At 46.4% G+C, this 12,662-nt stretch overlaps 6 protein-coding genes across 6 annotated transcripts; 2 read left to right on the plus strand and 4 right to left on the minus strand.

Annotated features, from left to right (window-relative positions):
• Positions 1-263: 263 nt before the first annotated feature.
• N7487_008632 (ribonuclease H family protein) lies at positions 264-1,472 on the minus strand (the record flags this gene model as incomplete). The annotated part of the gene is made up of 2 exons (XM_056876362.1): positions 264-1,334; positions 1,398-1,472. 2 exons carry the CDS (start codon positions 1,470-1,472, stop codon positions 264-266), a joined length of 1,146 nt encoding a protein of 381 aa, XP_056728550.1.
• A 179-nt stretch (positions 1,473-1,651) lies between these two features.
• On the plus strand, positions 1,652-3,201 carry N7487_008633 (cytochrome P450; the record flags this gene model as incomplete). The annotated part of the gene is made up of 3 exons (XM_056876363.1): positions 1,652-1,910; positions 2,090-2,728; positions 2,780-3,201. 3 exons carry the CDS (start codon positions 1,652-1,654, stop codon positions 3,199-3,201), a joined length of 1,320 nt encoding a protein of 439 aa, XP_056728551.1.
• A 914-nt stretch (positions 3,202-4,115) lies between these two features.
• Positions 4,116-4,490, minus strand: N7487_008634 (casein kinase family protein; the record flags this gene model as incomplete). The annotated part of the gene is made up of 1 exon (XM_056876364.1): positions 4,116-4,490. The coding sequence occupies one exon, from the start codon at positions 4,488-4,490 to the stop codon at positions 4,116-4,118; it is 375 nt and encodes a 124-aa protein (XP_056728552.1).
• A 259-nt stretch (positions 4,491-4,749) lies between these two features.
• Positions 4,750-5,477, plus strand: N7487_008635 (uncharacterized protein; the record flags this gene model as incomplete). The annotated part of the gene is made up of 3 exons (XM_056876365.1): positions 4,750-5,004; positions 5,063-5,329; positions 5,385-5,477. 3 exons carry the CDS (start codon positions 4,750-4,752, stop codon positions 5,475-5,477), a joined length of 615 nt encoding a protein of 204 aa, XP_056728553.1.
• A 4,051-nt stretch (positions 5,478-9,528) lies between these two features.
• On the minus strand, positions 9,529-10,117 carry N7487_008636 (uncharacterized protein; the record flags this gene model as incomplete). The annotated part of the gene is made up of 3 exons (XM_056876366.1): positions 9,529-9,673; positions 9,725-9,742; positions 9,792-10,117. 3 exons carry the CDS (start codon positions 10,115-10,117, stop codon positions 9,529-9,531), a joined length of 489 nt encoding a protein of 162 aa, XP_056728554.1.
• Positions 10,118-11,379: 1,262 nt separating this feature from the next.
• On the minus strand, positions 11,380-12,003 carry N7487_008637 (patatin-like phospholipase family protein; the record flags this gene model as incomplete). The annotated part of the gene is made up of 4 exons (XM_056876367.1): positions 11,380-11,647; positions 11,697-11,723; positions 11,775-11,826; positions 11,877-12,003. The coding sequence occupies 4 exons, from the start codon at positions 12,001-12,003 to the stop codon at positions 11,380-11,382; spliced, it is 474 nt and encodes a 157-aa protein (XP_056728555.1).
• Positions 12,004-12,662: the final 659 nt, after the last annotated feature.

Genomic DNA, 12,662 nt, shown 5'->3' on the forward strand with positions numbered 1-12,662 from the left:
ATAGGAATACAAATCTAGATACTAGGAGCAACCAGGGCTAGGAATAATTTTGTGTCTTTCCAGGAACTCAGAAAGGTGTCAAAGATCGAGCATATATAGTACAGTATGTGTGTGTGTGTGTGTGTGTGTGTTTCATTTACCCTGACCCCTCGCAATGAAAAACGATATGCAGGCTACCTCAACTATATTTATCCCTTTACGTACATGTAGAGTGATCCACTTCCTAAAAACGAATTTAGAGCCTCGTCATGGCCTCTCGTGGCCTAGTTGCCGTTCCCGTTGTTAGGCTGCCCTCGTGGCGCGCGACTGCGAAACCGTTGTGACGCCTCAGCAAAGTCCAGCACGGCCTGGACCGTTTTGGCTCGCGAGACGGTGTCTGGTTTACCTTTTTCACCTTGTTTTGAGCCTCCTAGCAGACTCGACACGCTATTGAACGCGTCTCCCACTTCTCTCCTTAGCTTCCTCCGTAACTCCACCAACATTGGACAGTCCACAAGCACGTGGATGACTGTCTCTTGCGCGCCACAATCGCAACGGTCGTCATCGCCATAGCCAATCTTCTTGCGGTAGGTGGACAGCCAGTTGTGGCTCGTGCGTAGCTGCGTCAGCAGGTACGCCCGGCCCCTTGGCAGACTTCCGTATAGCTTCCTAGTATGCGTCGCCGGTAGAGCATCATCAATCTTCCGCAGATGACCACCTTTACTGGATGTTCTCCATTCCTGCTCCCACTGAGCGGCGATGTTTCTACGGATGAACGCCCTTTCCCTTGTGAGTAGCAGGCGGAAGGGGTGAGATTTGCCTGGGCTAGCGGCGTGCTTTGCCATTCGGTCCGCAGCGTCGTTACCGGGATTGCCACAATGTCCCGGCACCCACTGAAGGCGCAGTGCGATCTCTGCGTTTTGGATCTCGGTGGCGGCTTGGTGGATGGCGTGAACGATCCGTTGCCCTGACTTGTTTCTCATGTTCTTGATTGCTTGCAAGGCCGAACTGCTGTCGCATAGGATTGTTGCTGTCACTTGCCCTCCTTTTGGTCTTACCCTCTGGTGGGCCATCTTGAAGACGGTGCCGACCGCGTGGAAGATGCCTATCACCTCCGCTACGTGGACTGACCAGCGGTCCATCGGCCCAACCTGGATCTGTTGGGATTCAATTATCTCCATGTTGTCGTTGAATGCTACCACCGCGGCTCCTAATTGACCGTCGCGTCCTGAAGCGTCCGAATAGACGATGATGTCTGATGTTGAGCGGATGGCCTCGGCCTGTTCTATCGCTGTCTCTCGGTCTGAGCCGACTTCGATCTCCACAAAGGGATCGAGACGCCACGGGGGCAGTGGCTGTGGATCGATATAGTACAGTAATATTCGAAATCAGATTCCCCTCTACACTCTTAGACTTACACTATTTGGAAACACACTACGTAGCAGTATTATGGAATAAGAATCGTTAAGTTTTGTCATTAGGCGTGACATCATTGGATAAGTCTGGTGAATGTGGAGACTGCGGGGCGCGCTAGGGCATGATTCATCAAGACTCATTGTGCGTCAGGCGGGCGCAGAATTTTGAACGGTTTATAGTTCGGAACAGATCCCAGATGCTTCTCATAAAATTTGAATTCTCCTGTAGCTCACATTCCTCCAGTTGAGCCGCGACCATGATTCTTGAATTTTTCTCTTGCGCTTTCGGATGGACCTTCATTGCGATCGTTGTCGGGTTCTATTGTCTGATCCCAAAGCAGCGACCAATATTCCCAGTCGTCAACGACTATCCCGGCGATATCTTTCGCCGAAAGGCGTATCAGGAGTACTGCAAAAATGCTAAACAATTAATTGCCGAGGGTTTCGCCAAGTACAATGGGCCAATCACTCTACTTGTGCCTAATGGGATGAAAATCGTCTTGCCTTCGGTTCTCAGTGATTGGGTTAAGACAAACAGAGACCTTGATCATCAAGAGCTGGTCAGGGAGGAATATTTTGCACACTTTCCAGGATTCGAAGCTCAATATGCAGCTCATAGCCCCGACAGGATGTTGATTGACTTGCTGCGAACTAAATTGTCCCAGAACGAGGAAATTTTACCAACAATTAATCAGCATGTTGCGGCGGCTTTGCAGCATCACTGGGGGAAAGCGATTCCTGGCATACAATTGACTGGGATAAAGACACTACAGGGATCATTTCACTGGCAGCGGCCTCAGTATTTGTGGGACCCGAGAAGGCCAGCGACCCTGAATGGCAGGCTCTTGTCCAGACATATGTACGAGAATTTTTCGCTGCGGTGGATGAGCTTCATACGTGGCGAGCGCCTTTCCGGCCGATCGTACAATGGTTTTTGCCGCACACCTCGGCATGCCGTGTTCTTGTCCGGAGAGCTCGCGTAATAATACGTGATGTGGTCAACAGAAGAGCCGAAGAAACGGAAGTGGCACAACGGCAAGGACGAAATGCACCACGGTACAACGATGTTCTTTCCTGGACCTTGGATATATCAAGCAACAAGCTACCAGCTGGCGACATTCAACTCGCTCTGGCCATGGCAGCACTTTTCACAACTAGCGAAGTCCTCAGGCAGATTCTTATCGACATTGCCAAACATCCTGAGCTTACCGCACCACTGAGGCAGGAGATCAAGCAATCAATATCTGATCATGGATTTTGTCAGGCTGCGCTGCAAAAGATGGAATTACTGGACAGTGTGATGAAGGAGTCTCAAAGACAGATTCCTATTTCAGGTAAGTTCGAGGGTCTGAAGCTGATATTTTGAGTCTCACTAATAGATTTAGTGGGGTTGGAACGTAAAGTGATACGTGATACCATGCTCCCGGATGGGACGACAATACCGAGAGGTTCTCATATAATGGTCGACTCAAGTGATATGTGGAGCCCAGAAGTTCACAATAACCCTCACATGTACGACGGGTATCGTTTCGTGAAGCGGCGTCATGCGGGAGATAAAGCAAGCCAATTTGTGCAGTCGAGTCGAGAGCAGAATAGCTTTGGCGGCGGTAGACATATTTGCCCTGGCCGGTTCTTCGCGAGTACTGAGTTGAAGATATGTTTAGCCCACATTCTGTTCAAGTACGACGTCAGATTGAAGGAGGGTTATTTTTCCACGCCCCTAAATGTCGGGGTTTACGCAAGTGTTGACCCCGCTGCACAGGTAGAGCTTCGACGGAGAGAAACAACTGAAAGCTTTCCATTGTAGGTGGGTACATATCTGTGACTTATAAATTGCGAAGAGTTTTTTTATGCTTCTTGGGGGTTAGTTGTCTTGGACCGGTTAGAAGGCAAGTCGCGGGAAGTTGATCTTGCCAGATCTGCTAGATCTACCGAGCAATTTCAGGGATTCGATGTATCATCAAACTTATTTTACAATACGCTTCGAGATGTGACATAGCGGTTACCGGATATTATTCAAGCGATGACCTAAACAATGTGGTTTATTTTTCCGGAATCAAGTCCAAGATATCTACCAACACAGGACGATATTCTACCACTCGTCATTTATTTAAAAAGTGAGCACAGTGTTTCCAGTAAATCCACGCATCTCTCCACATTTGACGACACTCTTCATCGAGGTCCATTTGAGAATAAGCTGTATCCGACAGCATCTTTGTCCAATGCTTGTTATAGGCAGGAATAACTTCAAGCAAAACCCTTATGTACTTGTAGATGGTGATACATATCAGCTTCTGCAACGGGAGAGATCCGCGTTTTGCCATGCACAGGAACCAGCGAAGGTCCCTCCATAGTCTATTAGGAAGATGGAATGCACCCATCAGGTAGCGCCTTCTCTTTTGAGTTGGCTTATCTCGCATCAAAAGCACGAAGTAAGTCCCCATAATCTCGTTCATTGATCCCAGTAGGAATTCAGCCTGGTCTTGTCCCCATGCTATATCGCTAACAGTGCTTCCGACAGCCGCTATCTTCGATCCAAGAGCTTCAAACAAGTCACCGGTGCTCTTAACAGCGAGACTCTTTAGGCTGAGATCCTTTTTCATTAGAGCACCACCTAGCCCACCCAAAATTTTTTTCTTCCGGGTAGACTTTGGCGTGCCGTGTGGAAGTATGTCCGAGGTATGATATAATCGGCAGGATTGATCTCTCTCCCGGAGATTATCAGAAGGAATCCTTTGAGGGGAGATGGAATATCGGAAATTTTGGCTTATGTGCCTGGAAGTGTTCCCACGATGGGGAGCCGGTTGAAAGATAAACAAGGATATCTGCCACTGCTTCCATGTCTTTCCTTGCCAAGTTCTCATCCATGTCAATGCTTCCAAAATCGGCAAGAATGACCTGTGGTGCCTGCCATGGGGAATACCCCATTGTGAACGAAGCATGGGTCAAGTTGCCGTGCGAGATATTGTGCGAGTGCATCCATTCTAGGCGGAATATGAATTGGCTTGCAAACTCGAGGACTAACTGCATGTCAAAGAGTCGATCGCATTTGTCAAAGATGTCTTCCAGAGAGGGTCCAAGTGCATTGGTAATCATAGTCTTTCGGTTAGAGGAGTTTCCGAACCAATAGCACTCTTGTCGGAAATCCAATGCCGCCAGCGAGGGTCTGTAAAACCGTTGCTTCTTGGTCAAGCTTTGCGCTCGCAATTTCGGTCTTAATCACTATTTCCTCCGATGTTTCTATGTGATGACCTGTGCCAGTTGTCAATTGACCGTTGCAAGTCCTTGAGGCATCAAAAACATACCAAGTCCTACTGCATTTGGCTGAATCCATTCGCGTATCCGAAATGGCCCGATGTCTTCCATGTCTGCAGATGGTGAAGAGAACAAATTTGACTTGACATATGCGATCTGTTATAAACACCGCGAGCCACGGTTTTTCGTTCTCAGAACTCAAATTCGAAAGGGCTCAGGAGCCTCGTTCGGAAAAGACAATGATTCGCGAGTCTTTCAAGGACTCACGTTGGTTACGCCTCTAGACGCATTTTTCGTCACAATCAAGGACCCACGCATGATGTACCAGGCTGACCTGAGCAGGCTCGCTTCCCACGTAGGTCCACGATTTTCCTCTCACCAGGCTGACCTGAGCAGACTTGCTTCCCACGTAGGTCCACGATTTTCCCTCTCACCAGGCTGACCTGAGCAGACTTGCTTCACTTGACGCCGGACTTCCCACGAAGGTCCACGATTTTCCCTCTCACCAGGCCGACCTGAGCAGACTTGCTTCACTTGACGCCGGACTTCCCACGAAGGTCCACGATTTTCCCTCTCACCAGGCCGACCTGAGCAGACTTGCTTCACTTGACGCCGGACTTCTCAGGAAGGTCCACGATTTTCCCCCTCACCAGGCCGACCTGAGCAGACTCGCTTCCCACGTAGGTCCACGACTTTCCCTCTCACCAGGCTGACCTGAGCAGATTTGCTTCACAGACCACAGCGTTAGTCGACTCGGTTGACGTCCGTGCCGTCAGATCACGGGACGGGAGGAATCATGTTTACATTATTGGCTTAGTTATCGCATAATGCATGAGTATTATGCGTTCCTACAATTAGCCCTTCTTCAGATGACATCAACGCTGTGTCGGCGTCTGGTAATATTGGATATCAAACTAATTCGGGCTGCAGACTGGCAGGCAAGAATAGGATGGGATACCTTCATAATATTCAAGGTTTCGCAATAAAGGCATTTACAAGGTGGATGTGACCTCCATGGGAGGCAATCGGACGCTCCATGAATGCATGCACTTCATCCAAAAGTAGCATCCACATCGACTTGTTTCGCGATCTTGAATATGCGCTTGATTTCACCTACGCCGCCATGGTGAAGCTCTGTGACATTGCTCCTCGAGCATGGAACTAATCCTCAACGCCATTAATCATATTTACTATTTGAAAGAAACAATGCTGTAGCATATTGTTACCCATTTATTGGAATAAAAATTGTAGATACATATTGAAAAAAAACCTCCATTCATAGCTCGAAGTTTGAGAGAACTAGAATAAACGGTCAGACAGCATGAGACTTTACTGGTCCCTCCTTTGGAGCCCAGAAAGTCCCTTTTGTCGGGGCTGGCTGGAATTCTGTCTCAAAAAAGTCAATCTTCTCTTTATGTGCCAGAGCAAGATATCGACATTTGTCTCGTGTTTGTGGGTTGGCGGAAACTGTACTGGATTAGATCCACAAATGATGCGTCCGGTAGAGCATGAAGACTTACCCATAAGAAGAAGTTTAGTTGGGCAGAACCTCACTTCATCTTTCACAATACCTTTCAGGTCTGGTTTTCCATAGTGTTGAAGACCTCGTCTTCCTTTTCGACCCTCCTCTTTTTTTGGGGGATTTGCATCGATATACAAAGCCCAACGGAGTACCTTTCTAAATCAACGTCAATTCTCAAATCAAAGAAGAGGTGACTCACCAAATCTGGTCTATCGAAATCAAGCAACTCATTCATATAATCACAAATCCATTGATCGTGGGCTAATTGGAAGTTAAATTGCAATTCTCTTGAGGGGTATCTTGTTGAAACATACCCTCCTCGTCAACTTGCCATATCAGACAGACTCTTCTCAAACGCTGGCCCCGATCTCTTCCCATGATTAGCTCTTTTAGGTAAGCAAGCTGTGCTGAGATACCAATCCCAGTAGCAATGAAGACAAAGCTGTCATAGTGGTCTGTATCTTTAGGTTTGCCGTATGGACCATCGAGAATAATTCGCAAGGAGTTGTATTGACAAGAATCCAGCCATCTGGTAAATCCGGTCTCTACTTTAGCAAGCACTGTTATATGATTTGTTTTTCTGTCTGTGTTGCTTTCCTCCCACCAAAGAATATTCATGGGATGCGACTCCGCGAAAGAAAAAGGGCGGACAGCAGGGATTCTTAGATAAAGGTATTGACCTGCCCGGATTTTCCAAGGACGAGTGGGACTGAAAGATAGCATCACTGCCCCTTCCAACTTCTTGGTCTTTTCCGCGATGGCCAAGCCCCGCCAATTACGATAAATTTGATATGCAATCCGTATAAGCGTGGTTGTAAAGAAGAGCCCGATGCTTCCAATGAGGAGATATCCGTCGAGGTGGAATCGATTCCTCAAATGGAGCCAAAGAACCACAATTGTAGAAAGACCTAGACAGATATGCATGTTGGTGGAAAGCTCATATGCCCGCCGACGAATCCATGGCAGCGCTAAAAAGGACAACACCCCGACAGAGATAATTGCCTAATAATCAGCACAAAATCAAGATTGTAAAACATTTCGAGAAACTTACAGCAAATCCGAACCGCTGAATAGTTACTCTTAAATCGAAAGAAATGGCTTGAAGGGCAAAGATGACATGAAGCAGGCTCTGGAATACTCCCATGACACCCACACTGGCGTGTAGATGCTGTTGGGTAGGGAGAGATAAGTTTAAAAGAGCGGCACCAAAGGTCAACTGAGAAAATACTGCCAAGGAAGCTATGTGCAGTGTAGCAAGTGATCCTGCTCGGGATCTGGCTGAACTTATGTCTTGCACACCTATGATATTGCATGTAAAGGTTGCGGCAAAATGCGCGGCGTGTAGAATAGCTCGGATTCGGGTCATTGGTCCCCAAAGAGTTCGTCTTCGAAAGAGGTGCGGCAACAAGATGTGCCTTGAGACAAAGTCAACGACTGGTCCAGATGGATGCAGAAGGAACTTCAAAGCTGCTACCAGCCAGCTCTTAATGATGAGCAAAGTGGTCAAAGCAGCCACGATATAAAGATAAAGAACAAAGACATTCAACGGTGAATGCATTTTTTCAGTAAATGCTGGGAAGAATATGAGTTGGAAAAAAAGGAAAATCACGTCTACGCTTCATAGAAGTACAATTTTGATGAAGAGGATGGGCCACGGTTTTCCTTCCGGGATTTTCGTGGTCAAAGCCGAACTTAAAAACATAGCTTCGTTAGAGCCACAAATCTTGCAATCTTATCCGTTGAAAATGCCGACTGATCTCCAACCTAATAAAGACAATCGCATATCTAGGTTCCCTGGGACCAAGCCTGGCGAGGCAGGTGTTAAGAGACCTTTGGCGGATCTTGAAGCAGCAGTTCAAGGAACGAAAGAAAGTGCACAGAGACTTCAGAAAAGACAAGCGCTTTTACCCCAGCTCTCAAAAGCAGCCGCCAATCCTTAGGAGCGATACCAGAAAAGTTTTAAGATCAATCAGGCCGGGTCTGGCTTCATTATTCATACCAACGACGAGACATTTCGGGAGGGAGTCCTCAAAGCGGTGAAGACATCAAAGGGGGAGCTCTCTAAGATCATAAACAGCCCCCACCGAAACTTGGTCCACCTGCACGAGGCGTTATATCACGACGGTCATATCTTTTTCGTATACGAGGTAATGGATATCTCGTTGGCTCAGATCTTCAGTTCCCCGCTTGGACGGCTTCAACTGTTTGAGGTGGCAGCCTTTTCAAAAGAAATACTCGCAGGGGTTCAACACATCCATGATTCTCTGAGAATCACCCATGGTGATTTGACATCGAACAACATTCTCCTATCAGTGACTGGCGCCATCAAAATAGGTATGGGCCTTCCTTAGGAATAGTAATAATGGAAGCTTATTGCTAGCAGCCAATATAGGGACCTCGATGCTTGAAAATAGGGATACAAGAGATTCGCAAGAAGACGTCCAGGCCCTCGGTCAGATTATCCTGGAATGCCTCGAACCGAGTACTTTTTTAAAAGAGGGTAAATCGTTGTTGAAAGATTGGCAATCTCATGTTTCGAATTTCGTCGAGTCAACAAAGTTGGACTCGGCAAAGAAGCTAATGAAGGTATGGTCTCTAAATTCCATGAAATTCCTGGGTCTCATTTTCATCTAGCACGACTTTCTTCAATTGTCTCCTGGGCCATCCTGCCTTAAACCATATATTCGCTTTGGTCGAGAGGTGGCGGCGAAGGAAGTGGAGGTTATAGAAGTTCGAGGTGTCTGATGGTATGCTTGATTCCTTTATGCCTTGCAACCATGTTCTTATACCATCTCCCGTAGACCAGATAGTGTAGCAAATACGATTCAATAATTGGGTACTGATTCAAAGCTACTTGATTTGGGCTCTGCAAACAATAGTTGACTGATGGATGGAGATGAAAGGCAGTGATTGGAAATAGAGTGTAACGACAGAATAACACTTCGGCCCTCAGAAGTAGATACCAATTAAACTGACTGTGATTTCATTTCTTCTTTTCCCTTTTGTGGTATTGCATAACCTGCTTGATCAGCGAGCCGCACACTATAGCCCCACTTGTGATGGACCCATTGCCAAAATCTTGTCACACTACTGTCTGCTCGTCCTGGAAACTTACATTGACATTTATACAAACTACAGCAGGACTGACCATTGCATAAGATAAAAGAATTTTCGGGCAGAAGGAACCTTGAAGCTTGCGAGAATTGATAAAGAAAACCCCAACGTGTCCCTTATCTAGAAGCAGCATATATATAGTCCAAGTCCCCAAGTCAATGAACGGCCGACATCTTGTATCTTCACACAACCCGCCTCAGCATGCTCCTCCCTTAGATAGTCAGTCCAGAATGAGCATTGGTCTTAAATGTTGATATCGAATTCGCCGTCTGTAGCAGAAGCCGGAGTTTCATCCAGCATACCACCCAACTTCTTCAACGTCTCAGTGACTTGGTCAATCCATGGGTTGAGAGACTCGAGATGATATTTTCTGATCGTTTCAAGAGTTCTGTGACACTGTTAGTTATGCTATGCCATTTTATAACAGGGTAGCTCTCACGTTCTCAATGCCTCCACCCTGAGGATTGTTAGTACTTGTAAAATTTGAATAACAATGGGTGGCTTACTCAAGCCTCAGCTTTTTAAGTTGATCTTCCTGCTGGTCAAGGAGGTGCTGGACCGAAGGCATTATTGATAAAGCTCTATTGTCCTCCGGTACTGAGGTCGCGATCGACGAGACAGTTTTATCATCCTCCAGAGCTGGAATGTCTGATAGTGATGGCACCTCTTCTTCTATGGGTGGCAGTGGGGGAAAGCAACTGAAAATTCCATCGTCACAGGCTCCCAAAGGGAGAAGTGTAGGATCAAAGAGAGAGTCAAACGGCCCAGGACCAGAACTTTGGTCTATACCGTCAAGAAGACGCTGGAACTGTTCGTCAGTGAGCGCGTTCATTGCACAAATAGAAAAGAGAAAAAGACCTCTTGATGCAAAAGGACTGGAGATGAATGGGTATAAATAAAAGAAAATTATAAGCGTATCATCTCCGCTTTTAAACCTAAGGATATTTCAGTTGGCAAATCCGTTGTCCGTGCGAGGTAATCGTGGTCTAGCAGGGAAAATCGTGGCCCAGAGGGGAAATCGTGGCCCAGAGGGGAAATCGTGGCCCAGAGGGGAAATCGTGGCCCGTTACGGAATGTTTTGACTCTCGCCGAACCGACCATGAGTCGATCACACATTAATATGAGTCGATCACACACTAACATGAGTCAATCACACATTAACATGAGTCGATCACATATTATAGTAACATGAGTCGATCACGTAGCTATTTTGAGTCCATTTGTGCAGTAACCTCGTTATGTTCTCTGTTTGGAATGGGGCTGTTTATTGACTACAGTACAAGCCACCCTCTCCGACTAGACTTTTAAGGCAAAGATCCCCAAATAGAAAATTACGGGAATTATACGGCTTCGCCGGCAAGACGATGATATATGATTGATAAAGAAAATAGTGCTTGACAAACTTCCATGGAAATCTCTTGCGACTATCCAAGTCTTCAAGCGGACAACAAAGTCAATTTATATATCAGTATACTTCCTTTTCTTAGGTCTCCCTGCTTCTTGGCTTTCACAGACAGGACACCCTGTTTTCGGATGTACTTGATGGTTTTGAGACCCAAACTTTGCGCCGAGCCCTTGTTGTTCAATGAACCACTGTATGTTGTTTGGAAATGCACTTAAACAGCGTGCTTTGCCACCAAATTGAATAGATAACCCAATAATTTCACTTAAATCCCGGACTGTAAATCGCACTGGTCTGCAGTATCGATTGCAATGATAACATATGTTATCTGAAGTTAGGTGGAGTCCTAAATTTATTTTGTCCTTGAAGAAATCCTTGCGCGAGGAGTCAAAGCCGTTAATCCAGTTGATGGCATATTGTGCAGGAGCTCGACAGCGTATCGAGCCGACACATTGCAGAAGCCTAGAATAATATATAGGCGTGGCATCCAACTGGAAAAAAAATGATGTGGCAAGTAATGATGCGATTGCTTCCAGATGTTTCTGCTGCCTAGACGGGCTTGAGTGCACCAACTTCGATAGCCCATCCATGCACTCCGTATTGTCCATTCCAGGAAGGCCTCTAGGAACTGACAAGTCGAATCTGAAGTAATGATCTCGAGATCTATCATCCAATAATCCAAGGACCTCCCTCTAGCCGGACTGACCTTCAAATGACGACGAAAACGCACGATAAACTCGTGGTACCCATCCATCGACCAATATATTGCGGAACCGGGAAACTGTTTTTGGGTCTGATGGGACTGATCCAGTGCCGAGTGAGATGAAAACATCGGGGTTCGGAGAGTTTGGCCATAGGTGTTTCGCCTCCGAGAGAGCCAGGTTGATGGGGTTATTATGTCTTCTTACTCCGCTATCTTGGAATGTGCCAAGTCTATCGATTTCAATTGTGGGAAAGAGGCTTTCAGTGGTTAGCTTATTGCAATTTAAGAAATGAGCATTTTACCTACGATAGAGCTGCTGATGTGGCACGAGCTCTGGAATTTGTTAGACAGCGGTGTCAGCAGGCTGGAGTATAGGTAACTCACACTTGCCAGACCTTCGGTTCAGTCTCGCTATCGGGCCGCAGTCTTCCATATGCTTTGAATTTGTTAGCCTGTTTATCAATATGTGCACCTCAAATGACTAACCAGGCTCTGCTCTATGCGGCGCTGACCCATTATAGTTGGTGAATATAAACGGCGCCCCATCTTTTATCTCGCTTGCAATGACCGCTACTTTATTTGATGAGACACAGGCTTGTGGTGTATCAAACATTTTTCTTATTGGCGTATAATGATCTTTGAGGGCACTCTCAAGGGTTGTTACATTATATAGGCCGTCTGATAGCCAAGAACGGATGAAACGTTTCTTCCGTGTCAGGACCTTACTTGCCAGTTCCCGGAAAAGTGACTTGCAGGAGTTGATATCCATTCGAAGCATAAACTTTGATAGGGCAATCAGTCTACCAGAGCTGCACCCAACAGTCAAATCGATTATATCCGTAAGTAGAAGCTCGGGTCCAAGAATATTCTGCAGGATATTGAGGTTTTCAAGCGGGATAATTCTACGTAATCCACCACTATCAATACTGAGAATACGAGAAGCAGATGTGGATGGCTTCAGTCGAACCGTCAAGGCTTTTCGACTCCCACAGAGAGGACATAAAGTAACATGATACTCTTCCTCCCTGTGCAATGAAAGAGTTCCAAAGATCTGAATATATATATCACAAAGTGAGTGACCACAAGGCAAGCTGTGCTCCGGATAACGCCTAATACAAATCAGGCACGTTCGGTTTGATCTAAGCCACCCCCAATAATTATTTTGACTCAGTAAATTTTCCAGATGAACGTGAGCCGAAGGGCGTGAATTTAGTGTTATATTATCGAACAAAGCAGTAATGCGGCTCTCAATCCGATCACACTGAACTTAAG

The sequence above is a fragment of the Penicillium crustosum genome (genome assembly GCF_028827405.1).
Source record: "Penicillium crustosum strain IBT 35664 chromosome Unknown utg000003l_segment0_segment0, whole genome shotgun sequence".
NCBI lineage: Eukaryota > Fungi > Ascomycota > Eurotiomycetes > Eurotiales > Aspergillaceae > Penicillium > Penicillium crustosum.